Below are 26,188 nucleotides of genomic sequence, written 5' to 3' on the forward strand. Positions count from 1 at the left end.
GACAGTATTTAAGGCTTGATAATTAATCACCAAGTCGTCAAATAATTTGCATTTTGAAGTGAATAGCAACTTTGTCTCTTCTATTTACTGTTCTTAGCCCTTGTCTTTATATCTAATGTTACTGACTAATGAGCATCTCTGGAAAATGAGATGAAGGTAAAAGCTGCACATAAAATCTCCGAGATGTTTTTTCCAGTGGAGGTTGCTTGTAGCCGATCGACAGGGCCAACAACAGCTGTCATAAATAATTCTGTTTACAGACGGTCAGGCAGACAGGGAAGAGCCACTGACTGCACCACTCACCACCTGCTCCCACAGCCACATCACAAGTGCTGCTGAAAGTCAACTAAAAATGACCAACTGATCCTTATTACTAAGAAAAGCCTCAGAGAGCATGATCACCATACCTGTGGCTTTATGTCCTACGACACTGTAGCATTGATGACCTATTAAGGACAATTGGTACCAAGAAAATCAAACAAAAATGCAACCCACCTCTGGCTGGTATAGATATTATTTGCTATCACTTTATGCACGTTTAAATGGCCTGATTCACTGTCAGTTTACTTGTGGCTACTATGGCATCCTTCAGTTTTAGGGACTGTGATTTCTGTGGAAGCTATTAGTCACCGGTCCCGGTCTGCAGGGAAGTGTTAATTACCACAGGGAACGTGTCCAACCCCCCTCGTTTCAGTGCAGCTCCCTCTGGAGAACTGCAGGCAGGATGTGTCTCTTGTTGTTTTTCCTGTCAGTGGAGAATTGGCTGAGTGATTTGCTTTAGCTGCCTTGTAGGCAGTGGCGTATGGTTGTCCCTCATTCTCACCATTTCAGGTGAATTTGTTTAACCCTATGAAACCTGAACAAATTGTCTTGATTTCTTTCAAAAACATTGGAAGAAGGCAAAGGGCAACACATGAAATTACCCCAAAATGAGCAAGAAATTACAAGAAAATTACCTGAAATTTAGAAAAACAATTAAACAAGCAAACAAAAAAATGGTAAAGTAAAAAAAAAGAGAGAAAGTTACCTGAAAAAAGTTGCTTGATAATCATAATAATATTGGAAAATAACTTTAAATGTCTGGTTTATTTATTTCTAAATATAGTTTTCTGGATTTTTTGCCCTAACTTTGTGAAAATAATTTTCTAAAATCAACAAATTTCTTGCAATTTTTGGACATTTCTTGACAAATTGTTCACTGCCTTTTTCCCCCATGTTTTCAAAAGTAATCAAACCAATTAGCTTGGGGTCCAAAGGTTTAAATACTTATGAAAGGCATCTGAACACAGCATGAGAAAAGTGATGTCACTACAGGGTTCAAAGGGTTAAGTGATCTGTTATTAATAATAGAAGACATTTTTAAAAATCTGTACTCGAAGGTTAAATTCAGAGCAGATACATGACATGTAAGTTGCAGAAAGTGAATTAAGTAAAAGAGAAATGCTGTAAATCTGTGAGATGGGTGAATACAAATCGCATTGCTGTATCAGCCTGCCACACAGGGCAAGAGCCATCGACTTCTCTGTCATTCCTGCACAGATGGGCTCCTCAGATGTTAGCATTTTCCAAAAAAAACCGAAAAAGTTCATTAGAGCATGTTGGGGCTTAGCTGGCGTTCCAGCTGCAAGAGGAAGTGCACCATTACCATCAGCCCACGCAACGTCAATGTCAGACACATCAGACAGTTAGCTCTTTTGGATTAATCATCAAAAAAGTGATGTGCTGTGATTTGCTGTCTGGCCAGCGAGACAGCAGAGGGGTGAGTTCAGCAGAGCAGAGTAGCAAAAAGATACAGGAAAGCTGAGGCTTTGATTTGTGCAGCGATAGATAAGGTGGTCACTGTGGGTTAAGTTTGGATATAAACATACTCCAAATTACTGTTGGGTGTGTTTTATATAGTGTGTCCTGCTAAAGATGCATCAAATATCTTGAAAAACTAAAATTAAACCTGTATAATGTATATATCATTAATTTTCATTTTAATTTTGAGAGGCAAACCAGGCAAATGTAGTAGGGCAAAGGGGCTCCGGATGGCCACTCATATTGGCACATTGACATCTGGAAACATCCTTTAACCTCCCTCTGGGGTGCCTGTAGCTACTGTATGACACCTTGATACCGTTAATTAGGAGAGGGCCTCGACTGCCTCAGGCCCCCGAAATCTAGAATCACAGATGAGAATCCAAGGTGTTTCTTTTTTGCAAAAATGAAACCAGCTAGCTCTTCATCAAGCTTTAATGTGTTTTATTGAATCTGTGTAGCCGGGTTATAAACACTTTATAATCTTTGTTTCATTTGTTTTTATATACTGTGACCAAGGCTGGAAATAAGCACCAGCCACCAGCCAAATGCTGATAAAATATGCAAGTGGCTGTTAGATTTGCTTTGCTTGCTAGCCAGAAAAACAATGGCATCTATTGAGTGGCTGGTAGATTTAGGAATCCCCCAGCCACAGTCGCAGGTGGACAAAAAAATTAACTGCCAACACTGACAGTGACTAATTAGGATTGTGAGACACACATTTGATGTAAGTAAAATTGTTTAGACGCTTTTTAGAGACAGGCTGTGGTAATTTTAATTTCTATGATAATTTATAGGCCATTATTAAATGATTGTATTTAAAAGATTTACCTTAAATGTTAGTAATTCAAGCATGTTTTGTCTCAAGACTGCTCTATTAAGACCTTGGTTCAATAGAAATGAGTCAAAATTTTAAATGTTTAAGGAAGTTGACAAGTTGATGTTTTCTTTAGGTGTTACAAATGTGTTGTCACCAGATGATGTTGAAGACTCGAATAAAGAGTGAAGACAAATAGATCTGCAGACAAAGAAGCTCCTGTTAAAAGGATTTTAATGCTGCGCAGCGTGTCAAACCAGCAGCTCTTTTTTAAGACTTTTGATGAACAACCAAAAGTCTCCATCTTAAATATCCATGATGCCCATAAAAGTTATGTGGCATACCAGACCTGCTGTAAAAACCCATTGTTCAGTAGTGGTAAAGAATACATCACATACTACCTCTAAATGTAGCATAGCATTAAAATACTTGTAAAGGGAGCTACTTAGTGTACAGATCTATTTGTTTGTCCACTCTGTGGGATATTTCTTCAATTCAGCACCCACTCTGCCGGACACTGGGATGTGCATGTCTTTTTTTTTTTTTTTTTTTACTGTTTTTTAAAAGATGAAGTAGCGTGTGTTTGTTATATTCACAATCCTAGTTAACAGCTCTTAATATCTAAACTCATTCAGCCTTCATTTACTAACAAATAGGATGTTCTGCTACTGTATGAACAGACAGAGGGAAGTCAAAACTGTGTTCAACCCAAATCCCTCATGGAGGCCTTAATCTCAGATGATAGAAGACTGTAATAATGGGAGCTGTCATGACTGCCCCATCTCTAATATCTGACCCTGCCTGCTCATGCCTGGCATCAGGCTGATGGATGGCTCTCTCATTAGCTAGGCTGTAATGAGCCCCTGTTCAAAAATACTCAACACGGTCTTTGGGCAGGGCGGGTAGAGTTACGAACTTCAGGCCAAACTTTTTTTATTTTTTCTGTCTTCCTTTTTATTGTTTCCATACGAAAAAACTCTCTGCAGCAACCTAAACCACGACAAACTGAGTTATGTACATATGTTGACAGATGACAAGATGGTAAAATCATCCACAAAAAAGGAAAGAAAATTAAACTAAAACAAGATAGATAAATTAAAAAAATAACTTATTGGATAGACAAGATATATTCACACAGCAACATCTACATATGTCCCTGTGATCCTGCCCCCACATTAGTTCACCTGCACAGGTTAAAGACAATGTACATACTGTGTATATAACGCCAATTTAAGACATATTTATCAAAGCGTAAATAATCAATCCATGAATAATAAAGTAAACCAACGAATAGCAAAGTAATATATCAAATAAAAAATAGACATATAATAAAATGAAAAAACAGATAACAGAAAAACTATGAGAAAAAAACAACTTCAAGTGAAAAGAAATATTACACAAATTCGATCTAAGTAAATAATGGCTGTATGAACTATTCAGGAGACAAGTTTAGACATAGTTTAGAAAACATTGCAAGTTTGTACAAATAAGAAAAACTATAAGATTTGCAAAATGGCTCCCTTTTTTCTGTGTTTTCAGGAAAAGCCTTTAACAAAGTCACTGCAGAGGGGAGAAGATCCTCAGTTTGATCAAGTAAGTGCTATGAATTGCTGGAAACAGCACCTGTTGGCTGTATTTTTATCTCCACGTTTTACATTGTAACGTACAACATACTAGTGTTTTGCCTCTCCATATGAGCAACCAAGTCAGTTTTTAAATAGTCATGCACTGTAACATGAAGCAGCTGATGGGTGAAAGCCTTGCTCACATCCCAAAAGGTCTTTCAGCTCCAGTCAAGGGCAGGAGTGTTTACCTTGAGAGCTGGCACTTGCTCTGCACTAGGTGTGTCCAGCAGGTCTGTGGCTCTGCAGAGAGGGCCCTTTCACAGCCACAGGGGTGTGTTTGTGCTGCTGCGTGAGGCCATTCAGCAGCCACACAGAGCCAGGATTCTTCTCGGGCCTCGTGCTGAATGAAGGGCTCGCTGTGTTCCCGAGCCTCACCAGGCTCTCCTCCCTTCCTGTGTGCCCGGCCCATCCCACCCGTTCCTTCCTTTCCCTCTCCCTCTCCTCCCCAAGACTGAGGGAGGGTGCCCCATGGGTACCTGGTCTCTCTGCGTAGTCCTAATGAGGACTAGCTCGCCCTTTAGTCTCATTTCTTTCCATTAATGTAGCTTTATACTTTACTTAAAAGTCTGTTTATTGTTGAAATGTTGGAATTATAATGAAACGTAAATTCTTGAGTTTTGGTTTAAATTGCTGCATAAATAAACGAAGGAAACACTGATTGCTATCTCTCACTTTGGTATGTTAATTGCCAAACACAAACATCCATTTGCACGATGTATGTCCTCTTCTTCCAGCTGATAAGCACCATGAGCTCTTTGGCTGAGTACTGTCTCCCCTCCATCCTGCGCACGTTGTTCGACTGGTACAAAAGACAAAATGGACTAGAGGAGGAGCTGCACGAGTACCGGCCAAGAGCCAACACCAAGTCCAAAAAGTGAGAGCCATTAAATTGATTTGTGAAACAATGTGTCACCTGAAGAAAATATAAAGAAACAAAGAGAAAGCTCACATGGACTGCATGACTGTAACAAACCTGTTGCTCTTGCTCTTTCTCTCCCTAACAGCGATGAGCAGCAAAGAGATTATCTACTTGAAAGGAGGGATTTGGCCATCGACTTCATCTTCTCTCTGGTGCTCATAGAAGTTTTAAAACAGGTGACTTGACTGAAATCTGTCAGTGACAAAAGCTGTTTTTTTTATATCTTATTATTTTCTGTCATAAAACACACTTTAAGGTTCTATATGTAAGTTTTGTTTACCAGTATTCTTTTTAATTCCATTTGGTGAACATGTTGCAACTGTATTTTAAAACTTTTTCGGAGGCTGCTAGAAGCCTGTGAATTGACTTCAATGTAAAGGACTCAGGCTGAATATTCTCGGAAAATCCAAAATTTGAATAACTTAGAAAGTCGCTAAATATAGAGACAAGGTCACCAAGTTGGCAACACTGGTTTTGGCCAGTGCCTAGGTGCTCACTTACGGCTACAGAGTGCAAGCAACACGATGCTGACTGCAGTTCACTTAATGGCATCAGAGAGAGGTGTCGCTATAAGAAGGATTCTTTGAAAGTTACGTACAGAACCTTTAAATAAACCGGTTAAATAAACAAAAGAAACACCATGACCACTAGTTGGTTGATATATTTCTGAACAGTCATTATGATGCTGTTGTTTCTTCTTGTTCTTAACTAGATGCCGCTTCACCCAGTCCTTGACAGTTTGGTCAACGAAGTCATTAACTTAGCCTTTAAGCACTTTAGATACAAAGAGGGGTAAGCTCTTGTCCTTTTCCTGCATCACTCCTTCATTCTTTCAGTTCTCAGCATTTCTAAGGTATGTTGTGTTTCCTACAGGTATCATGGTCCTAACACTGGCAACATGCACACTGTAGCAGACCTCTACGCTGAAATCATAGGAGTACTAGCCCAGTCCAAGTAAGTAACAAAGACAAAACTGTGATTCTACAGTTGAATATTCTCTTTCAGCTCATAAATGTTAATTCTCTGCTCTGCTGGGCTTTGGTGTCATGCCACATCATGATGGTGTGTTACCATCCCTAACACCTTTCCGCAAAACTTCTTTGGTTCAAGAGACTGGAACAGACCGTAGGGACGACACACTTTTGGACAGGTCCCCTTCACACCAAACTAGGACTGGAAATTGATGTGTGTTTATTTGAAGTTTTCAGATCATTGCAGCAAGGAACAAAACCTTAAAATAGAGATATGGTTGGTGAGCGCACTGCATACCACCTTTCCCAGTGAGCTCTGCTTACTTTCCTGCAGGGGATTCTTCACTGAGAGGCTGTTATAGACATCTTTACTTTTCTTTGAGGTCAAGAATTTTACTAATAACTGAAATTATTTGGGGATAAGTCTTAGCTGTATTTGATGTATCTGCACAGAGGTTGTTGCTGTTTTAAATATGTCTACATATGGTTTCTCAATCACTGTTTGTGTCTATATGATAAACAATCTCTTCTCACATGATTAAGATTCAGAAACATCTGTATTCACTTTTTTATGAGTACACTACCAGGCACCAGGGAAGAGGTTAAGACGTGCTCATAGTGAGCTCCCATGATGAATTATCTTCTAAATTTAGACCAGCACAAGAATCCCATCTCTGGTTCAATTTGGGCAGGGGATCAGGTGCTAGACAAGGAGTTCATCTTGGGGCACAGACTCAGAGTCTGCACACTGAGGGAAAGACAGGGAGATATTTTTAGTAGGGTTGCTCCCTGAATATTGTCTGTATTTTTTCCGCATCAAAACTCTGAAGCAGAGGAACTTTTTAGTGGAAGTGCTGATTTGGATTTTGTCTGACTGAGCTATATGTGCATGTCTTTACATAGAATCTGATTTATCTTTTCTCTTGCTCTCAGGTTTCCTGCTGTGAAGAAGAAGTTTATGACTGAGCTGAAGGAGTTACGTCAGAAAGAGCAGAGTCCATATGTAGTGCAAAGTACAATAAGCCTCATCATGGGGGTCAAGTTCTTCCGAATTAAGATGTATCCTGTTGAGGATTTTGAAGCATCTTTTCAGTTCATGCAGGTACAACAGCTTTAGATAATCTATACTCTAATAACTTGACAAACCTTTGAATGGGTTGCAAATAATTATTATAAGCATGACTTACTACAGTATAAACTGGTTATATATTATAAGTTACAACTTAAATGAGCAGTGTGTAGGATTTTGTAGCATCTAGTGGTGAAGATTGCAGATTGCAACGAGCTGAAACTTCTTCCTTCCTTAGCCAAGCATGAACTCCTGGTTAGAATTCTTTCAGTTTTCATTTTTAAGGGGGTTTTTACCCCCTTGCTCCCTATGTAGATATAAACATCACATTCTAGGGTAACAAAAACACAGCATTCTTTATTTTCAGGTGACTAACACTAAAATATACTTATTATATCATATTTAATTTCTGCCAATTTATCCCCTAAATCCTACACACCGGGCCTCTAAATATAGGCTTTTATGAACATTGTGTAGAAAATGTACAAGAAATTCTCAGGATTGGACCTTGGCTGTGGATTACATTCAGTTTTGGCCACAAAACATCAAGTCTGTTTATCTCTTGGGTAAACACTCTACCTGTATAGCAGATTTAAAAGATATATATGTTTTTATTGTGTGTTCAACAATTTACTATTCTCTTTCCTACAGGAGTGTGCCCACTATTTCCTGGAAGTCAAGGACAAGGACATTAAGCATGCCTTGGCTGGTCTTTTTGTGGAAATTTTGGTTCCTGTTGCAGCAGTAAGTTGTGTTGCATGCATTACACACTATTTAAAAAGTAAAAGAGCTCTTCTCTGGAGAGGACTCTGTCTTGACATGTGACTGTGTGTGATGTTGTCCTAGGCCGTGAAGAACGAGGTGAATGTACCGTGCTTGAGGAATTTTGTGGACAGCTTGTACGACACAACCCTGGACTTGTCCTCCAGAAAGAAGCACTCACTGGTCAGTTAACTGGCGGAGAACAGACAGAAACTGATTGTCGGCCCTGTTTGTTTTTGTGCCTCCGCTTTCTCTCTGACACCCCTTGAGCATGCTTAGATTGCCTGGATGCCTGTGGTCTCTGTGAATCCTCAAGCATTTCAAGGTCACCCTTGTGTAATAGTCTCGTACAGCGTCATCGTCCACACTAGAAATAATTTATGTGGGAAGACAGGCTGCCACTTCAAAACATTAAAAAGGAGCTTTAAAACAATGGAGTATATACAGTATGTAAGGTGCCTGTCCTCCAAAGTGTCTCCAGTAAAGCATTTCACCACGGCAGTTCATGGTGAAATGAAAAGACAACATTGCTTATGGAACAGCTAGCTTTTAAAGAAGGTCTAAATTCCCCTGAGGCAGTGACACTCATGTTTTGACTGATGTGTTGTCAGCAAAAACCATAACAAAAACAGAAACCCTCATTATGTCTTCATAAGAAAGCTGGTTTACATGTTAAATTGTACTCATGCAGATATGGTTCAGAGATCATGCATAATTCCTCAAATTTCCCACTCAGAGGACAACCTTAACTATTATACTATAATCTTTCAGCCTATTTTAAGTCAGTGTGAAGCTATTTTAATGATGCCTTTTTTGATAAAAGAGATCTATACACTAACTGTTCTCTACAGGCGTTTTACCCGTTGGTGACGTGCCTGCTGTGTGTCAGCCAGAAACAGTTCTTCCTCAACAGATGGCATGTCTTCCTCAACAACTGCCTCTCAAATCTGAAGGTAATGTAACTTGAAAACAGCTGACTTAAATTTAGCCTTCAGTGCTCTTTGTTTATCATAGAGGACTATTCAGATACATAAAGGTTGCATGTATCAAGTGGCTGTTGCACAAAAATATTGTCACCACTTCAGTTAGTAATTGATTTTTTAAATTAATTAAATTTTTAATTGATAGCTGGTAATTAGTGTAATGTTAGTTGTCACAAAATTTCCCATTAAATGATAAAAGAACATTTTATGACATTAATTCTCTGTACTGCATGTTTTTGTTCATGTTGCCATACAACGATAGTAAACACTTTACATCCATACAGGGTTAGTAGTGTACAATTTTTATTTTTTTAATGTCATGGTAAGCTGATAGTAACTTGATGTTGGTCGATATGTTCAGTTATCGGCATAGGTATATGGAGGGTAAATAAATGAATCCATCCATTTATTTTCTTCCCCTTACCTGGGGGACAACAGGTGGAGTAGAGTATTTCAGATGTCTCTGGAACATCTATATATATAAGCACATTGTAATAATAATAATCTTTGTGATTTTGTAATTATATCATCACCTACAATAAATCTTCAAGCTGCCACCTGTTGCAAAGTGTTTCTACCTTTGACTTTATTTAATAATTCTTTACAGAGCAGAGACCCTAAAATGGCTCGTGTTGCACTGGAGTCCCTGTATCGACTGCTGTGGGTCTACATGATCAGAATCAAGTGTGAGAGCAACACTGCAACACAGGGGTAAATATCTCATAACTCCTCGACTCAGCCAAGAGGAAGATGTGTGGATTGCATTTATATTTTTTACCGCCGATGTTAATGTCCAGCGTAAATAAAAATCTGTATTTTGATAGTCTTTTGTGTATCATTAGTGTTGGTGTTGGTTTGTTGGTGTATTTGTTGTTACTAAAAAATATTTTAAAATATTTCTTGATTTAGGGGAAGAACAAGAATGTTAATTTCAAATAACAGTTTTACGACTAAACCTCTGTCCTTGTAACTGATTTTATTGGTGTTTAAAGACAGAGGCATGTTGTTTTTGTATGTAAATGGGTCAGACAGACTTACAGGAGATTGTAAGTGCCGGTGGCCCACCAGTTTATCAGCAGCTTTACAGACGTTATTATGAGCCTGAGCCTACATGAGGAATCCCAGACGGGTCAAGCCAGACTTTTCTAACGTGTTAATTAGGCCCAAAATAAACTTGTCCTAAAAATAAATCTCCTTTCATGCAATGGTGCACTTTAAAAACCAGTTAAAACAGTTGTCTCCATAATTTTACACAACCTTTTAAAACACTTAAATGCTTGTTTAAGTTTTCTCACAACATTTGCTTTTCTCTTTGTCTACAGTCGCCTAAACAACATTATCACGACACTGTTCCCCAAAGGATCCCGCAGTGTGGTGCCAAGAGACATGCCTCTCAACATCTTTGTCAAAATCATCCAGTTTATTGCACAGGTAAACATAGGATGTGATATATATATAAATTATATTTGATGTAGCTCCCAGGCAAAACTAATATTTGTTATCTCACTGAAATATTGAAGAGCCGGCGTCCATATTTAGTTTAGTTTAGTTTATTTGTTTTACATAATACAAAGCACAATGGGGATAAAACGTATAAAAAGTACATGTGAGGGTGTGTTAGAAACCTATGCTGGCTTATATGAAAACCACACCCAGAAAATATTAATAGTAAAATGAAAGCAATCAGTACATTTACATTTTAATAGACATTGCATTTGCTTTGACAGAAAAGCGATGGCAGGGCGGTGTAAAGTGCCTCCTCCCAGGGTTTTTTTTTAATCACGTGCTATGCGTGTGTGGGGTTTGCTTCTATCACAACTATATCTTAACATTAACTTTATTGAGCTGGCTGCCAAAACTGTATGTTAACAGAGGGTTAACGTTAACAACAAGCTTACAACGCGTGTGGTGATAAAAGCACAATACTCACCGGCAACATTCAGTGACAAATGGGCCTTGTTAAGAGCAACTGAACAACCCCAAAAACGCTCTGTGGATGCAGCTCTTGTGATCTCTTGACATTCATGACATTATACTAAACACAATTTTTTTCTTGTTTTATTTCAGGAAAGGCTTGATTTTGCCATGAAAGAGATTATTTTTGACCTTCTTTGTGTTGGAAAACCCGCAAAAGCCTTTAGTCTTAATCCAGAGGTACGCATTCAACACTTGCTGATATGATGTGTAGAAATATGCTTTTTTTTCCTTCACTAATAACATACAAATTTCTTCTTTCTCAAAAAGCTGCCTGGGCTTCTTAAATTAATTTATAATACAGAAAATAAATTTAGAATTAGACTTTACTACTTACAGATATAGAATGTCAGTAAAGGTAAAATTAACAAAAAGCTGATGTGGTTGCACATTGAATATCAGAGGGGTTAAATGGACTACTATATATTTGCTGGATTTACAGCTTTATGTCACAGCATTTCCCTCCATTGCATAGCAGCAAAACAATTGAAAAGCTGCTTATAATAACCTACTATTGATCAGTAACTTCCTGTAAATGTAGTAACTGCTGGTACAATTGATTTTTTTTGCTGAAGTGGTGTTTTAACGTTAGTTTCGCAGCAGGACTGATGATGCCATTTTGTCAATAGATTTACAAAAAGCTAAAGTGTAATCTTCTTCTCTGTGCAGAGAATGAATATTGGTCTAAGAGCATTCCTGGTCATAGCTGATAAACTGCAGCAGAAGGACGGCGAACCTCCCATGCCTAACACCGGTTGCACTTTACCCTCTGGGAATACACTCCGCGTGAAGAAAACATACCTGAGCAAAACTCTGACAGATGAGGAGGCCAAAGTCATCGGTTAGTGTGGCAGACTGTGGTCAGGAATGTAAAAAATGCCTCAAATAGCAGCTTTAGTATCAAATGTGGAATTAGATGGACATTTGATGAGTAACAGTGATATCAGCAGTTTTTTTCTTCTTCTCCAGGTATGGCACAGTATTATTTTCATGTGCGGAAGGCTATTGACAACATCCTCAGACACCTTGACAAGGAGGTGGGCCGCTGCATGATGATGACTAATGCTCAGATGTTGAACAAAGAGCCTGAGGACATGATCACGTAAGTGCACACGTCAGTCTGTCAAAATGGCTATGAAAACATTTCCAAGTTGGCAAAACACCCAAGTGTTTAATGTGGTTCCAGTCCCATCATCCTGAACTTAAATAACCCTGCATGACAATCAGGTTATTTGTCACAGTGCTTCATCAGTTTACCCTTGAAGTTGGACTAATGTTGCAGTTAAACTGAAACATTGACCCTTTCAGGGGTGAAAGGAAGCCCAAGATCGACTTGTTCAGGACATGTGTCGCTGCCATTCCTCGCATCCTGCCTGACGGGATGTCCAAACCAGAGCTCATAGACTTGCTCTCTCGGTGAGTTGGATCTATAGAAGAAAACCTTTTTACAAGGCAGACAAAAGACTGGCAGCTCACTTTCTCCCTTTCTGACAACTGGAGATGTAATTAAATGTTTGTGTAGAGAAACAAACTGGTGCCATGCAGAGTAAGAACCTGAATTTCCTGATAACCCAGTTAGTGTCTCCAAGGTAGTGTTTTTATTGTTTGATGCCAACAATAATTTTATTTAATTAAGCTACAGTATCCACTGTTTTCCTATGTTTATAGACTCAGAATCAGGGGATATATCGGCTTGCTGTCTTATACTGAGTTCAAACTGGACATGGAACGGCCACAAAGTGTGCCAGTTTTCTATGGAGCACCAGCCACTTGCTTTCAGTGCCTGTGTTAAGCAGTCAGACTGTTTACACTGGACGCACAGCCCCGAGCTCCGTGGCAGGCTCACGTTCCGCAGCCATAGTTTCAGCGGCTGGTCTATTTTTCCCACGAGCCGTGAGCAAATATGGCAGGGAAATAAACTAAATACTCTATTATAAGAGGTATAAATGGCATATTAGATATGATATGAATGATATGATCATGATGAATGATAAAATATACATTGAGTGCTTCCACAATGCTTGTCAGTTTGTCTACAGAGAGGGAAAGAGATGTGACGGACAGGAACACAGCGACACACACACACACACACACACACACACACACACACACACACACACACACTCACAAACACATAAACACAGCCAGAGACACATAAACAAGCAAGGACAGAGAGACAGGGAAAGAGCTCTCTGTGTGATTAGAAAGGATCAGATAAGGAATGGCTGTTGACCGGCGTGGAAAAATGCACCTCCTGTTGTGAAGGGTCAGGTGACTGCTGACAGGTGGCTGCTTGACTATTAACATATTGGGGTACTTCCGTGTCCAGTGAGCCCAGTGTTAACAGCATTGGACAAACCTTGTCTGATAAAAATGCACTTATAATCCATAAATAACACAATAGTTACAATACTGATCAGCACTTTTGAGTTCATTTTTTTACACTTTATGGTCAGATGTGAGCCAACTGGAAGCTCGACAACTAATATTCTATAAGCAGCAGGGAAATGTAAGGTGGCTAAATTAAAAGTGCCTGAGATGACACAGATAAGATTTTGCACTTGATATCCTGTCTGCCAGGTTATCTTCAAGCTAAATTAAAGTGTAATGAAACCTACTCATTTGTATTTAATCACTGACTCAGTTTTATTTCTCTAAAGATATTTGTTTCATTTCTGTTTTTCTTTGTCTCCTTTGTCAGATTGACGATCCACATGGATGACGAGCTGCGACTCATAGCCCAGAATTCCCTGCAAAGTCTGCTGGTTGATTTCTCTGACTGGAGAGACGACGTTCTGTTTGGTTTCACCAACTTCCTGTTACGTGAGGTCCAAGACACTCACCAGGGGCTGTTAGACACGTCCCTCAAATTACTGCTGCAGCTGCTCACACAGTGGAAACTCACCCTGGCCGCCCCAGGGAAGAACTATGACACTGCTAAAGTACACACTGCAGAGGTACACACCTTTGTGTCAGTTATGACACATTTTTGTGCCTTTAACGAGTGGGAAACACAATTTGACTTCGACAGTTTCTTTTCTTTTCTGTTCTAGTACTTGTCACAAATTCCTAGAAATAGAAATCAAATGTACTAAGGTGTTAATTATGCAACTGTGAAATCACCTTTGTTTAATTCTAATGTTTATGTCACAGCTGCTACAGACCAGCTCAAGTCTCAAGATCCCTGCAGAGCGAGGTCCTCACTCCACTGTGCTCCACGCTGTGGAGGGGCTGGCACTAGTGCTGCTCTGTTCCTGTCAGCTAAGCACCCGCAGACTCGCCATTGCCATACTCAAAGAGATACGAAGTCTCTTTATGACCATCGGGCAGTTGGAGGTAAAATGAGACAAAGTTAAACTCAGCTGACAGAATACAGGATAATCTGACAACTGAGTTTACAGACTGTGATGCTATGCTTTACAGGATGATGATAAACCGATGATAGAGATCATGGACCAGCTCAGCCCCGTAATCCTGGAAAGTTTTGTCAATGTTGCAGTCTCTGACACAGTAAGTTTGTAGCTTCAAACTAAACCTGGAGTCTCAGTTAAGATGTGGCTACAATTTATTTGCATGTTACTTTTCCTGAGATTTTTCATGGAGATTATTTACACTGTACAAGGTCACAGGCCACCACATTGAATGTGATGAATATGATATCAGCATTTGCCCCCACCTTTTGATTTTCTGATTTTGGACCTGGGCCGTTTATTAGGCACTCTGAATATTGTTATTCAGAGTGCAGCTCTCTAAATGTGCAGAGCATATTCTTTGCACAGACAGGGCAGCAGAGCGCCAGGCAATGTGAAAGTGAATGTTTACCGTTCATTAATTCTCATCTAAAAATAGAACGCTTGGGACACCGAGTAGCTCACCTGTTAGAACAGGCGGCCATTTACAAAAGCTATGTCCATGCCGCAGAGGCCGCCAGTTCAATTCTAGCCCCTGGCCCTTTGCTGCATGTCATCCCCTGTCTCTAACCCTTTGCTATACCTGTCCTATCACAATACAGGCAAAAAAACACCCCAAAATAATCTTCAAAATATATAGAATGCTCTATTGCTCTGAACAACAGCGTTCTTATCGTAATATTGTCCATCGTATTTTTCAACCTATTTCAGATGGAACTGGCTGTGTTCCCATGGAAAATGCGCAGCCTGCTGAGTCTAAAAGTTTGCTTTCACTCACCTCTGCAGCAGCTGCTCCTCTAATCCATCAATCTGATCTGATCGTCTTTGATCAGTCCTACCACAAACTGACTGACTGAACCATTTTCAAACTGTAATTCAAACTCAACAAACTGCTGCTGAGTAACAAAAAAAATCTTAGCATGGGTTCCGACGGAGTTGTGTTTCCGGATCCACGAAAAGATCAGAAAGTTTGCTGAACCATCCATGTTAATTTGTCATGTCAACTTCTGAAATTCCAGCTACTTTTCACGAAGAGATCATTTGTCACTTGAATATCTCACCACGTGGAATCTGGCTCACAAAACAACAAATGCTCGTTACGTGTCCTGTAGGACAGACACTGGGTTTAGTAATCTAGCATGTAAAAACTGAATGAACAGCTGGAACTGAGCAGCTGTTGACCTTTTGACTCTCACTTATGCAATCATGAAGCTGCCAACATAATGCTAAGAATACAGATTTATTGAGCACGGGATAATACAGTAAATGTCCTTGTATGCATTATAATTGTGTTTCTAAGTAAACTGATTATATGAGGTGGGATTTCCCTTAATAACGGTCTCATTCATATTTATAGAAAATAATCTTAAGCATAAGAATGAATATATAAATGGAGGACATATATATAATTCAGTTATGGCCTTTGACCTTTGCCCTTGTTTGCAGGCTGCCCTGCCAGCTGGCCACCACATGGAGCTTCAGTGGCTCGTGGAGTGGAACGCACTGCTCGTTAACAGTCATTATGACATTAGGAGCCCCTCACACGTTTGGATCTTTGCCCAGTCTGTTAAGGACCCCTGGGTGCTGTGTGTATACAGCCTCCTCCGACAGGACAACCTGCCCAAACACTGCCCCACAGCGCTCAGCTATGCTTGGCCCTACGCCTTCACTCGGATGCAGATGCTCATGCCTTTGGTAGACCCAAAGTAAGTGTCCTCTAACACGTCTATTTTCTGCTTACCGCTGCTTCACCTTTTTTCTGTTTTGAGTACAGTCACCTGATACCACTTCCTCATCATCCTCAAAATACCCTGTTAAAAACAGCTCAGATAAATATAGTTATTTTCTTTTTGTGTGATTCACCAGTAACCCAGTGTATGCGAAGAAGACGAGCATGTCTGGCAGTGGGGATAATTACGTCACCCTGTGGAGAAACTACCTGATCCTTTGCTTTGGGGTGGCCAAGCCCAGTATCATGAGCCCCGGCCATCTGAGAGCATCGACACCTGAGATCACGGCCGCCACGCCCGACAGCGGTGTCAACTATGATAACAAGGTAGCTACCTCTGTGTCCTCTGGCCCTATTAATTCTCCCAGTGCTTTGTCTCTCCAGGATCAGGTGTTCAAACGGAGCTTGTTGACATTCAAACTCGAAGCGTCAAATTACACATCAGCTATCTGACATGAATGGAGCAGGAAGCTGATATATTCTTAACTATACAGACACTCACCTCACTGCACCCCCCTTGCAATTTGTGGTGTTCAAGCAGCATGAGAGATTCATTTATCTGCCTGAACCGTCAATGTTTGATGTTTCAGGTTATCGGAAGCCCATCTGTGGCTTGGCTTTTGAAGCAGTTGGTGCCACTGATGAGGGCAGAGAGCATCGAGCTGACAGAATCATTAGTTCTGGGTTTTGGTCGCACCAATTCCCTTGTATTCAGGTATATCAGAGATCTCTGTTTCAGGTGTTTTAATTGAAAGGGTTTTATTGCCTTAATCATTTGAAACCTGAGCAAATTGGCTTGATTTCTCTCAAAAACACAGGAAGAAGTTACAAGCTATAAATTGCATGAAAATTACCTGAAACTTAGCAAAAAAGGAAAGAAAAAAAGGTTAAAAAAGAAAAAAGCAACAAAACAAAAAAATAAATGTAATATTTTCTTGTCACCTTTTCCCAGTTTCTTGCAGTTTGTAAGGCATCTCTTACCAAGTTGGTCAGTGCCTTTCCAACCAATGTTTTTAAGAGAAATCAAACCAATCTTCTGGCTTCAAAGATTTAAAAGCATGTGAAAGGTGTCCAAATGCAACACAAGAAAACTGTTGTCATTCCAGGTTTCAAGGTGTTAATAAACCAAAGGTCAATTAAAATTTCCTGTTAGAAATGATGATTTGTTATCTTAATTTTTTGCAATTTTTTTATCATTGACTGAGTGGTTTTAAAGACGGGTAGCAGCACAGCCTCATAATATTATAGCTGCTGATTGTAGCGTTTTTTTTCTTTTGATGGGACAGGACTAGTCAAATGAAAGTTAAAGCACAATCCATTATTTTCTCCGTAGCTTAAGTGCATGTTGACCTGTATATGGGTGGATTTGAAGTGGAGATAAACAGGAATTGAGTGGTGCCTTGTTGCCATTTACAGCTGCATCCACATTGTTTCATTAAAAAAAAAACAGATTTTTTTAGCTCAAATCCCTTTTCCCTAAAAAAATAAAAATTAATAACAATAATGTTACTAAAGTTTAATTTGCCCCTTTAACTGATGTTTGTACAGTAGTTGTTTGATAAAGCATTTAACATTTTATCTTATGATGACTATTTTCACTTTCTGCACACAGGGAACTTGTGGAAGAGCTACATCCCCTTATGAAAGAAGCGTTAGAAAGAAGACCAGAGGTTGGTTGATTGTATCTCAGATTGTATCTCTGGATTTAATTTGTGTATGAAGTACATAGTGGGGCTGTGATGCTACCAGAGAGATGACGTGTAAATATGTGAAACTTTCAGTTACTAAACAGAGACGGTGAACATTATTGTTACTGGGACTTTTGTCTCTAAGGATTTCTCTTAATGATTTTCTTGCAGAACAAGAAGCGCCGTGAACGTCGAGACCTGCTGAGACTGCAGCTGCTGCGGATCTTTGAGCTGCTGGCAGATGCAGGTGTCATCAGTGACAGGTTAGTATGGCATTAGTTGACACATTACAGCTTCACAATTCACAATATCACAGTCACTGTACAGAATGGGTTAGCATAAATAAGACAACAATACAAGATATAACCTCTGTGGTATGTGACTTCTCATCATTAATTGCTGTACTACAGTTTGTGTGTTGACACATATTGAAAAAGCAATTGATTTATTACTGTTAAATACTGTTTGGTTTGTATTTTATTTTCATTGGGTGTGATCTCTGTTTATTCTGAAGTACAAATGGAGCTCTGGAACGTGACACCCTCGCCCTGGGCGCTCTGTTCCTGGAGTATGTAGATTTAACCCGGATGCTCCTGGAAGCTGAGAATGACAAAGATGCAGAAATCCTCAAGGACATCCGAGCTCACTTCAGCGCCATGGTGGCCAACCTCATCCAATGCGTTCCAGGTACTCTGAAAAGATTCAGTATGAAAGGTGTTTCTTGTCATGCCAGCCACTGACCATTCTCTTCAGGTCTGCTTGATAAATTACTGAAGATATTTCTTTGGTATAGACGCTTAATACAAACCATCTGTCTTTTTCATCACTTTGCGGATTGTGCATTATATAATGGGCTTCAATTTGGCAGCACAGCACATGGAGCACAAGACTCCTGACATTGATCTTGATTTGGATGTAGCCCAAGGGGAGTAGATCCAAAAATAGTGCAGCTTAAGGACAGAGCAGGCAAGGACAGGTGATGACTCATAGGTTGCTAAGTATTCACGAGTCCCCACGGAATGGCTAATGATCTGTCAGGGGACACCGTATTATCATAAAGAAAAATGCACTTTTAGTTCAAAGTTTAAGATTCTTGAATATTTTTGCTGACTCTTACTGTAACCCTGAATGAACAGACTTTAACAAGCTTTTTTTCTCCCTCCACAGTGCACCACAGGCGCTTCCTCTTTCCACAGCAGAGCCTGCGGCATCACCTCTTCATCCTCTTCAGTCAGTGGGCCGGCCCTTTCAGCATCATGTTTACCCCTCTGGACCGGTACAGTGACAGGAATCACCAGATCACAAGATATCAATATTGTGCCCTCAAGGTAAATATGCTTTAAGCAATATGTTGCCTTCCAAAAACTCTTAGGGCCTGTGTCCATTAAAGAGATTTTTTCCTGATGCTGTATATTAGGGCTGGGGCGACACGTCGACAAAATCGGCGTACCGTTTCACACAGCGCATGCCATGAGAGCGTGAGCAGCATTGATCGTGTTGTTTTTGTTTCGGCGCTCATGTATCAAGTTATAACGTGCACACTGCTCGCCCGAGCAGCACTTGCCGGGTGCGTCTGAGCTGCGTGTCAGCTGCAGCAAATCTAGAGAAACAGTGGCTTGCCGTTTTTTTATGCGTGACGTTCGCATTTGTCAGCAGGAATAGACTGCTGACAAACTGAATGATTATATTGACTCTACACCTATTTACACCATGAATGTATTATAGTGAAATCACTGCAGTTTAAAGACTGCAAAGTGAAAAGTGAGGAAATACAAAGATGTTTGTTTCACCTCAACTTCCTTGCTTCCCTTTCAAAACAAAAGCTATCTGTGTTTGTTTCTGTGGACAGAATGCCATCAGCTGCTGATACAATGCATTTTATTTTGAAACATTTACAGAACGGGGTTGTAGTGTTATTTAAATTGCATTAATTTTGTTGTAAGGTGTTTTGTTGGACTGCTAAATTTGAGGTTTGTTATTGTGACAAAGAGTAACTGTTTTGTTACTCCTCCTAAAAGTGACTTGAACTTTACATTGTTTTATTTATGTTGCTTTTGGATTGTTAAATGTAGATTGCACTACATTCCTTTTACTTGAGTGGAACATGCTCTTGCATTGATTATTATTTTGGAGAAACTGTATATCAGACTGTAAAACACAGATTACCAGTTAAGACTGGGATATTCTTTGCTGGGGTATAATGCCCTGCAGCATTTTAAAATGTTATTTTTGGTAAATTTGTTGTGATATTAATTGATTAATAAAAAAATAATAGTTAGATCAGTAAAAAAAATAATCAATAGATTGATCGATTAATCAAAAAAATAATCAATAGATTAATTGACAAATCGTAAAAATAAAAAAATAATCCTTAGGTGCAGCCCTAATATATATATATATATATATTTTTTTTTTTTTTTTCCTCTCATGAACCCATAGAGACTGGCAGGTCCGTCCTCTCTTTCTCAGCCTTCCCTTCATCCGGAGAAACCCGTCTTTATGCTGACATTTGTACTTCCAGGGATATTCCATATTATAGCAACCAGATACAACCAAAGAGTCTCAGCTGACAAAGCTGTGTCTCCAAATCGCTCTGAAGTGCTCCCAGCTGGGGGTTTCCTGAGAAGCTCCATGTGTTTTTTAGCTGGGAAAAAATGTTTTGATGGACATGGGGCCTTACATATTTTCATATTACCCCCTGATGCTCAGTGGGGAAAAAAAATGGTAGCAGATCAGTCTGTGTTTATCACACTGAATAAAATACTACTACTATTCTTAAAAATACTTCTACTACTACTACAACTTTATCCAATTAAAAAGCATACATTTGAGAACAAGTGCAGAATAAATCTATATATGTCTGTGATCTAATGTGGAGTGAAACAGTAAAATATGTTTTGTGTATCTAATGCTCTAACCTAATTTGTTGACCAACAATGTTTTGTGAAACAAGACACTGCTGTGTGTTTAAGCAAAATATCTAAGAAAAGTATTCTTTTAAAAAAGAAGTGGGATACGTAAGGGACAATGAGGGAAATAAAAAATATGGACATTTTTAAGACTCGTGGGATAACAATTATTAATATAGCAAGACACATTAAATTCAAAAGTCCTTTAGATGATCCTTGACTTGTTACCTGTTTCTGTACTAAATTAGTAGTACTAGACGAGACAATTAGTAGTACTCAATTAAAGCAAATTGATTATGTTAGATGAAATGTATTTTATGAAACTTTGCTTTTTTATGACTTTGTGATACTTATAGCTAATGTAAATAAAGATAATCTCACACAGAAATGTAACAACAAGACGCTGCCATATACCTGTATGGAAAATATATTTTTTTAAAGTGGTGGTATCCTTGGGATACCGAAGATATTTATTGATTTGTAAAAGGGACAAATCTATGGTCATTTGTAAGACTCGGGATAAGATAATTAATAATTATTTATTTTTAAACTAGAAAGACACATTAAGTTGCTCAAAAGTCCTTTAGAGTCCTTTAGATAATCTTTGACTGATTAACTGTACAAAATTAGAAATGTAAGGGTATTCAATTAAAGCAATGTAATTATGTTAAATTGAATGTACTTCTTGACATTTTGTTCAAATTAATGTAAAAAAGTCACAATAAATGTGACTTTGTGACATTAATTTGAGCTTGACAGTTAAAGCTAATGTAAGTAAAGATAATCTCATGAAAAAATGCAAACAAACAAACAAACAGAAAGAAAAAACAAGACTGCCACCTTTTGTAATGCGAGCAAATCACTTTTGTGAAACGAGCTCTATGAGTGATTCGGTGGCGCTGCATCAGAAAAAAATCTTCCTATCATATCTCTGCCAGTCAAGATATTTATTTAGATATAATTCTGTTGTTTGGTACAGACTCTTCTCCACCCAGAAGAACAACATTAGATGTTAACATCTCTCCTCCCACTGCTATCTTTAGGTCTGAAGAAACAACAGACTGTTGTTTGGTAAACATGAGCTCTGCAGTTTGATGTCACACAATAAGACTTCTGGGAACTCAACACATACTTCCTGCCACCATACATAGCATAACTGTTGACTGTTTGTTCTACAGGCCATGTCTGCAGTGCTGTGCTGCGGGCCCGTGTTTGATAATGTTGGCCTCTCTCCAGACGGATACCTCTATAAGTGGCTGGATAATATACTTGCCTGCCAGGATCAGCGGGTATGTGGCCAATTCTTTACCATGGCGGTGCATTTAAACAAAGAGCTGACCCAGAAAGCCCCTCTGATAGCTCACTGAAGCCAGCTTTATATAAAAGCCCAACACTGGAGCTTGCCAAGTGCTCACCATTATCTTACAGTAGGGCTGGCAAATAGTGAAGGAGTTTTGTTGTTCAAAATAAATTTGTCTGATATTGTCTTTTTTCAGTTTACTATGATACAAGATAAAGCACCTGTGAGTTTATTTTACACATTCTGCCTCATTAAATTTGACTTAAAACCCTTGTGTTATCGTAACATGCCTTGAGGAGTAGGAGAATTGGGGCTGGTAGCCAAGGAAATGTAATTCATCTTTTTTTTGTATGCATGTAAGAAGTAAAGCTACAGAAATAATGTTACACATAATCCCTGAATCTTTGAAAAATACACACAGCTAAGATATTTTCTGTAATGATAAAGAAAGAATAGAAAAGATCTTTAAAAAAAACACAGTCATGAGAGTATGTGTTGTGTCCTCCTGGCTCAGGTCCACCAGCTTGGCTGTGAAGTCGTCATCCTGCTCCTGGAGCTCAATGCCGACCAGGTCAACCTCTTCAACTGGGCTGTGGATCGCTGCTACACGGGCTCGTACCAGCTCGCCTCAGGCTGCTTCAAAGCCATTGCTACAGTCTGTGGCAGCAGGTACAAAGTCTTACAGTTTTCTGTCATCTGTTCAACGTGTTAAGGTCAGCTGCCTGTGCATGGTTTTCTCCAAGGACAATATGCTCTTCATTTTTTGGTCTTGTGCCATTTTGTGTTTGATTTTTGAGTTGTATTCAATCTGCAATTTCTCTACTAAGTTTCAATACTGTATTGTCTAGATCATCCAGATTTCTTGTCCAAGTGGGGAAACATCTTGCAGACTAGCTTAGGCTTCAAAGTGTCACCTCAGCTAATACTCTTAAAGGGCTCATTGTTTGTCTGAAGTCAGCCTTCCCATCTCGCTTTATCTCAAAAACATGAACCAAACATTACATGGAACATTTAAAGAGGTATTTCACAGCTGGAATGATTGTCTTTTCATAAAACTGGGCTGAATATTCAGCAGAAATATGCAAAAGATTTTGAAATTGGTGCTACATAACCAGAGAAAACAGAGGGAAGGGGATGTGGCATTCACTCTTGTTCACACTGTATAAAACCCACAATAACCAGAATGCACTACTCTGCACCTGACCAATAAATGTTACTGCTGGTGGTTGATGTAATTCAAGTTTGGCAGGAAACGATATGGCAGCTGGCAAGTTACAAACAATCTCGAATAAACGTTTCGTAAACGGCAACACAGTAACATAATCTTGGTTCATATTTGATCAGCACTGCTTTGTTGTCCAGATTAATGTCTGTATTTACAATAACAGAAACTGTAAGGTGCTCAAGACAGGAATCATTACTTTCTGTTCACAGATTCTTGTATTACATCCGGTGCACTTAAAATGTGTTTCTGGACACATTTTATGCAAGAAATTGGCAATACATTTGCAGAACCTTAGTTTGTATTTGATCAGTGCTGCCTAGTTTTACAGTTTGATCTGAGATTGAGAGAAAGAGAGGAACATCTCTGTCTCTTGATCCACTTCTAAACTATTTGTGTTTTCCATGTGAAAGTACAATTTTTGGTTCAAGAAACAGCAAGAAATCAATAATTTACACATACTACCGACATTGTTATGATACAAAGCTTTTTGAAAATCTGCCTAATATCCTTTTAATATTGATTTCTCAATATTGACACATTTTTTTCTCTCTCTTTACTAAACAGCAGAAACTATCCAAGTGACATAGTAACCCTGCTAAATCTGGTCCTCTTCAAAGCATCAGACACCAACAGAGAAATCTATGAGATTTCAATGCAGCTAATGCAGGTGAGAGATATGAGCACAGTTTTCCTTTTTTGTGCTTGTGTGCAGCTTTTTGTGGTTAAATGGATAAATGACACGTTTCTCTTTTTTTAACAGATTCTTGAAGCCAAGTTGTTTGTGTACTCTAAGAAGATTGCAGAGCAGAAGCCAAATAGCATCCTGTATGGCACCCATGGTCCACTGCCACCTCTATACAGTGTCTCCCTGCCTCAGCTGTCCAGCCAGCTGGCCAGGATGTACCCTGAACTCACACTTCCTCTCTTCTCAGGTATCTGAGTATGTCATATGCACTGTGTGTGTGGCTACACTATAGTTAACCATGGTATTTCAGCCCGCTGTAATACACTCACAGGCTTATCATCTTCTTATGGTGTCCCACTAAATGCTGCTCGCTCGTCTTCCAGAGGAATCTTCCTCCTCCGCCACCCACACACTTACTGTACATATGGATACTCCCATTAACCACAGAAACACTGAGAGCTTTGATTTAGGGACTCTCAGATTTAAGTTGAATTCATATGCGGATCAGGATCAAACTGGCAATTATGGTGAAACTGAGTATGTGTTTGATTTCCATGTAGAATGTGAACACTGCAGTGAGATTATTCTGATGCTAGTATTGCTTTTCTTCTGCTTGTTCCAGAGGTTAGCCAGAGGTTCCCCACCACTCACCCCAATGGGAGGCAGATCATGCTTACCTACCTCCTGCCCTGGCTCGGTAACATCGAGCTGATGGATAGCGGCCTGCTGCTCCCCGTCTTCACTCCATGCACCTCAGATTATGACGCTTCAATCCGGACGACCAGCACGGGTTCTTTGCACCAGCTGAAGGGCAGTGGCTGGGGCTCCTTACAGGCCACATCTATGGTGCTCAATAACCTCATGTTCATGACCTCCAAGGTAAAGTTGTGTTATGGAAATACAATAAAATGGAGCACTGCTAATCAGTCAGTGCAGCTAACACAGGGTTCCCACAGTCATGGAAACCAGGAAAAGTAATGGAGTGTCACAATCACATTTTCAAGGCCTTGAGAATTCACAGAATTAGTATAATAGTTTTTGACATTTACGTAACATAAAAGTTCATTTACAACGTAACGTAACTGTTACAGTTTTTGTTTACTAGTTCATCACAAAAGTTTCTTAATTTTCTTAATTGTATGCTGTCTCTTCTATCATGTCTGCCAATGAGGCATGTCAGATACTTTTTTAAGCACTTTTGGCTTGAGGAGAGGGGCATAGAATTTTAAATGGCTGTATTTTGTTTTTATTTTACCACCAATTTTTATATTTCTATAGAAATAAATATTTTTCCCCCTATTTTTCTTTTTTTTTTTTAACAAAACAGGTTTGAAAGATATGTTTTAAACATTTTTGGTATTTTTTTTTTTCTTTTTTGAAATTTTTGGCTATTTTTCTATCTTTCAAATTTTTTAGTGGTATTTTTATAGAAAACTCAAAAAAAATTCAAAGGCATATATTCTTTAAAAATCGCCAAATTAAATTTATCACAGACACAAATAAATTATTGTTGGGTTTTCAAATTTAGGACGGCCCTTGACTGCATCATGTGGCATGCTTAAATTATGTTGGAATAGAGACTGAATCTTATATGTTTGGGGGAAAAGAACCTGGGTCCTTGAAAAGTCATGGACATTTTTTCAAATTTTGTCCATGAATATGACCCAGGTAAAAAATTATTGAAAGTTTTGGAAAAGTTAGATAAATTTGTTGTGTATAATGAAATTGTTACAGTAATCTTTTTGGACAGCCTTACATGAAATCTAGCACAACGGCAAAACTTATTTCTATAGCTGTCAGTGTAACATAGCTCTGATATGCGTTGATGTGTGGTGTTTTGTAACCACAACACACGTTTCTTTTTCTTTTCTTTTTTTCTCATCTTTCCCTTTATGTATGGCATCTAGCTGAAATTATGTTTGAATAGAGTTTGAATGTGATATGTTTGAAAACGCTGGGCAAGTGAGAATAGAGAGCAAAAATTATTATGGGTCCTTGAAAGGTCATGAAAAAGTTTGAAAATGTTATGCATTAAAATGTGAGGGAACCCTGCTAACATGACGGTTTGCTCTTTTTTAACCCCTCTGGTCAGTATGGCGATGACCTACCTGGACCAGAGATGGAAAACGCCTGGAACGCTCTGGTCAGCAATGAGAAGTGGAGCAACAATCTGAGAACCACACTGCAGTTTCTCATCAGCTTATGTGGTGTCAGCAGCGACACCACCCTCCTGCCATATGTAAGCTATATCATTCTGGCCAACTGGAAAATATCATCTAGCTACTGTCTTTCCACTTTCTCACGGATATTCTGCGATATGTT

The 26,188-nt window shown here is 39.1% G+C and overlaps 1 protein-coding gene across 8 annotated transcripts in view; it reads left to right on the top strand.

Annotated features, from left to right (window-relative positions):
• The window catches only part of frya (furry homolog a (Drosophila)), a 72,972-nt gene that overhangs the window by 24,835 nt on the left and 21,949 nt on the right, over window positions 1-26,188 (top strand). For 5 of the 8 annotated variants that reach the window (XM_088079133.1, XM_088079128.1, XM_042487320.2 and 2 more), the window contains exons 3-33: window positions 4,157-4,210; window positions 4,977-5,116; window positions 5,247-5,337; window positions 5,874-5,953; window positions 6,035-6,115; window positions 7,066-7,234; window positions 7,853-7,945; window positions 8,048-8,146; window positions 8,815-8,916; window positions 9,554-9,657; window positions 10,269-10,377; window positions 11,014-11,100; window positions 11,590-11,761; window positions 11,890-12,022; window positions 12,229-12,336; window positions 13,622-13,877; window positions 14,074-14,256; window positions 14,344-14,430; window positions 15,777-16,036; window positions 16,197-16,386; window positions 16,650-16,774; window positions 17,672-17,729; window positions 17,919-18,010; window positions 18,262-18,434; window positions 18,915-19,075; window positions 21,835-21,945; window positions 22,471-22,625; window positions 23,746-23,848; window positions 23,942-24,113; window positions 24,489-24,745; window positions 25,959-26,105. In XM_088079133.1, the coding sequence (XP_087935259.1) occupies window positions 4,157-4,210; window positions 4,977-5,116; window positions 5,247-5,337; window positions 5,874-5,953; window positions 6,035-6,115; window positions 7,066-7,234; window positions 7,853-7,945; window positions 8,048-8,146; window positions 8,815-8,916; window positions 9,554-9,657; window positions 10,269-10,377; window positions 11,014-11,100; window positions 11,590-11,761; window positions 11,890-12,022; window positions 12,229-12,336; window positions 13,622-13,877; window positions 14,074-14,256; window positions 14,344-14,430; window positions 15,777-16,036; window positions 16,197-16,386; window positions 16,650-16,774; window positions 17,672-17,729; window positions 17,919-18,010; window positions 18,262-18,434; window positions 18,915-19,075; window positions 21,835-21,945; window positions 22,471-22,625; window positions 23,746-23,848; window positions 23,942-24,113; window positions 24,489-24,745; window positions 25,959-26,105 (4,152 nt within the window). The remainder of the gene's footprint in view (window positions 1-4,156; window positions 4,211-4,976; window positions 5,117-5,246; window positions 5,338-5,873; window positions 5,954-6,034; window positions 6,116-7,065; window positions 7,235-7,852; window positions 7,946-8,047; window positions 8,147-8,814; window positions 8,917-9,553; window positions 9,658-10,268; window positions 10,378-11,013; window positions 11,101-11,589; window positions 11,762-11,889; window positions 12,023-12,228; window positions 12,337-13,621; window positions 13,878-14,073; window positions 14,257-14,343; window positions 14,431-15,776; window positions 16,037-16,196; window positions 16,387-16,649; window positions 16,775-17,671; window positions 17,730-17,918; window positions 18,011-18,261; window positions 18,435-18,914; window positions 19,076-21,834; window positions 21,946-22,470; window positions 22,626-23,745; window positions 23,849-23,941; window positions 24,114-24,488; window positions 24,746-25,958; window positions 26,106-26,188) is intronic. The other 3 variants (XM_088079129.1, XM_088079131.1, XM_042487326.2) reach the window with 1 other exon arrangement.

This window comes from Plectropomus leopardus, chromosome 6, assembly GCF_026936395.1.
Source record: "Plectropomus leopardus strain MGB_pleo_1.0 chromosome 6, ASM2693639v1, whole genome shotgun sequence".
In the NCBI taxonomy this organism is placed as follows: Eukaryota; Metazoa; Chordata; class Actinopteri; order Perciformes; family Serranidae; genus Plectropomus; species Plectropomus leopardus.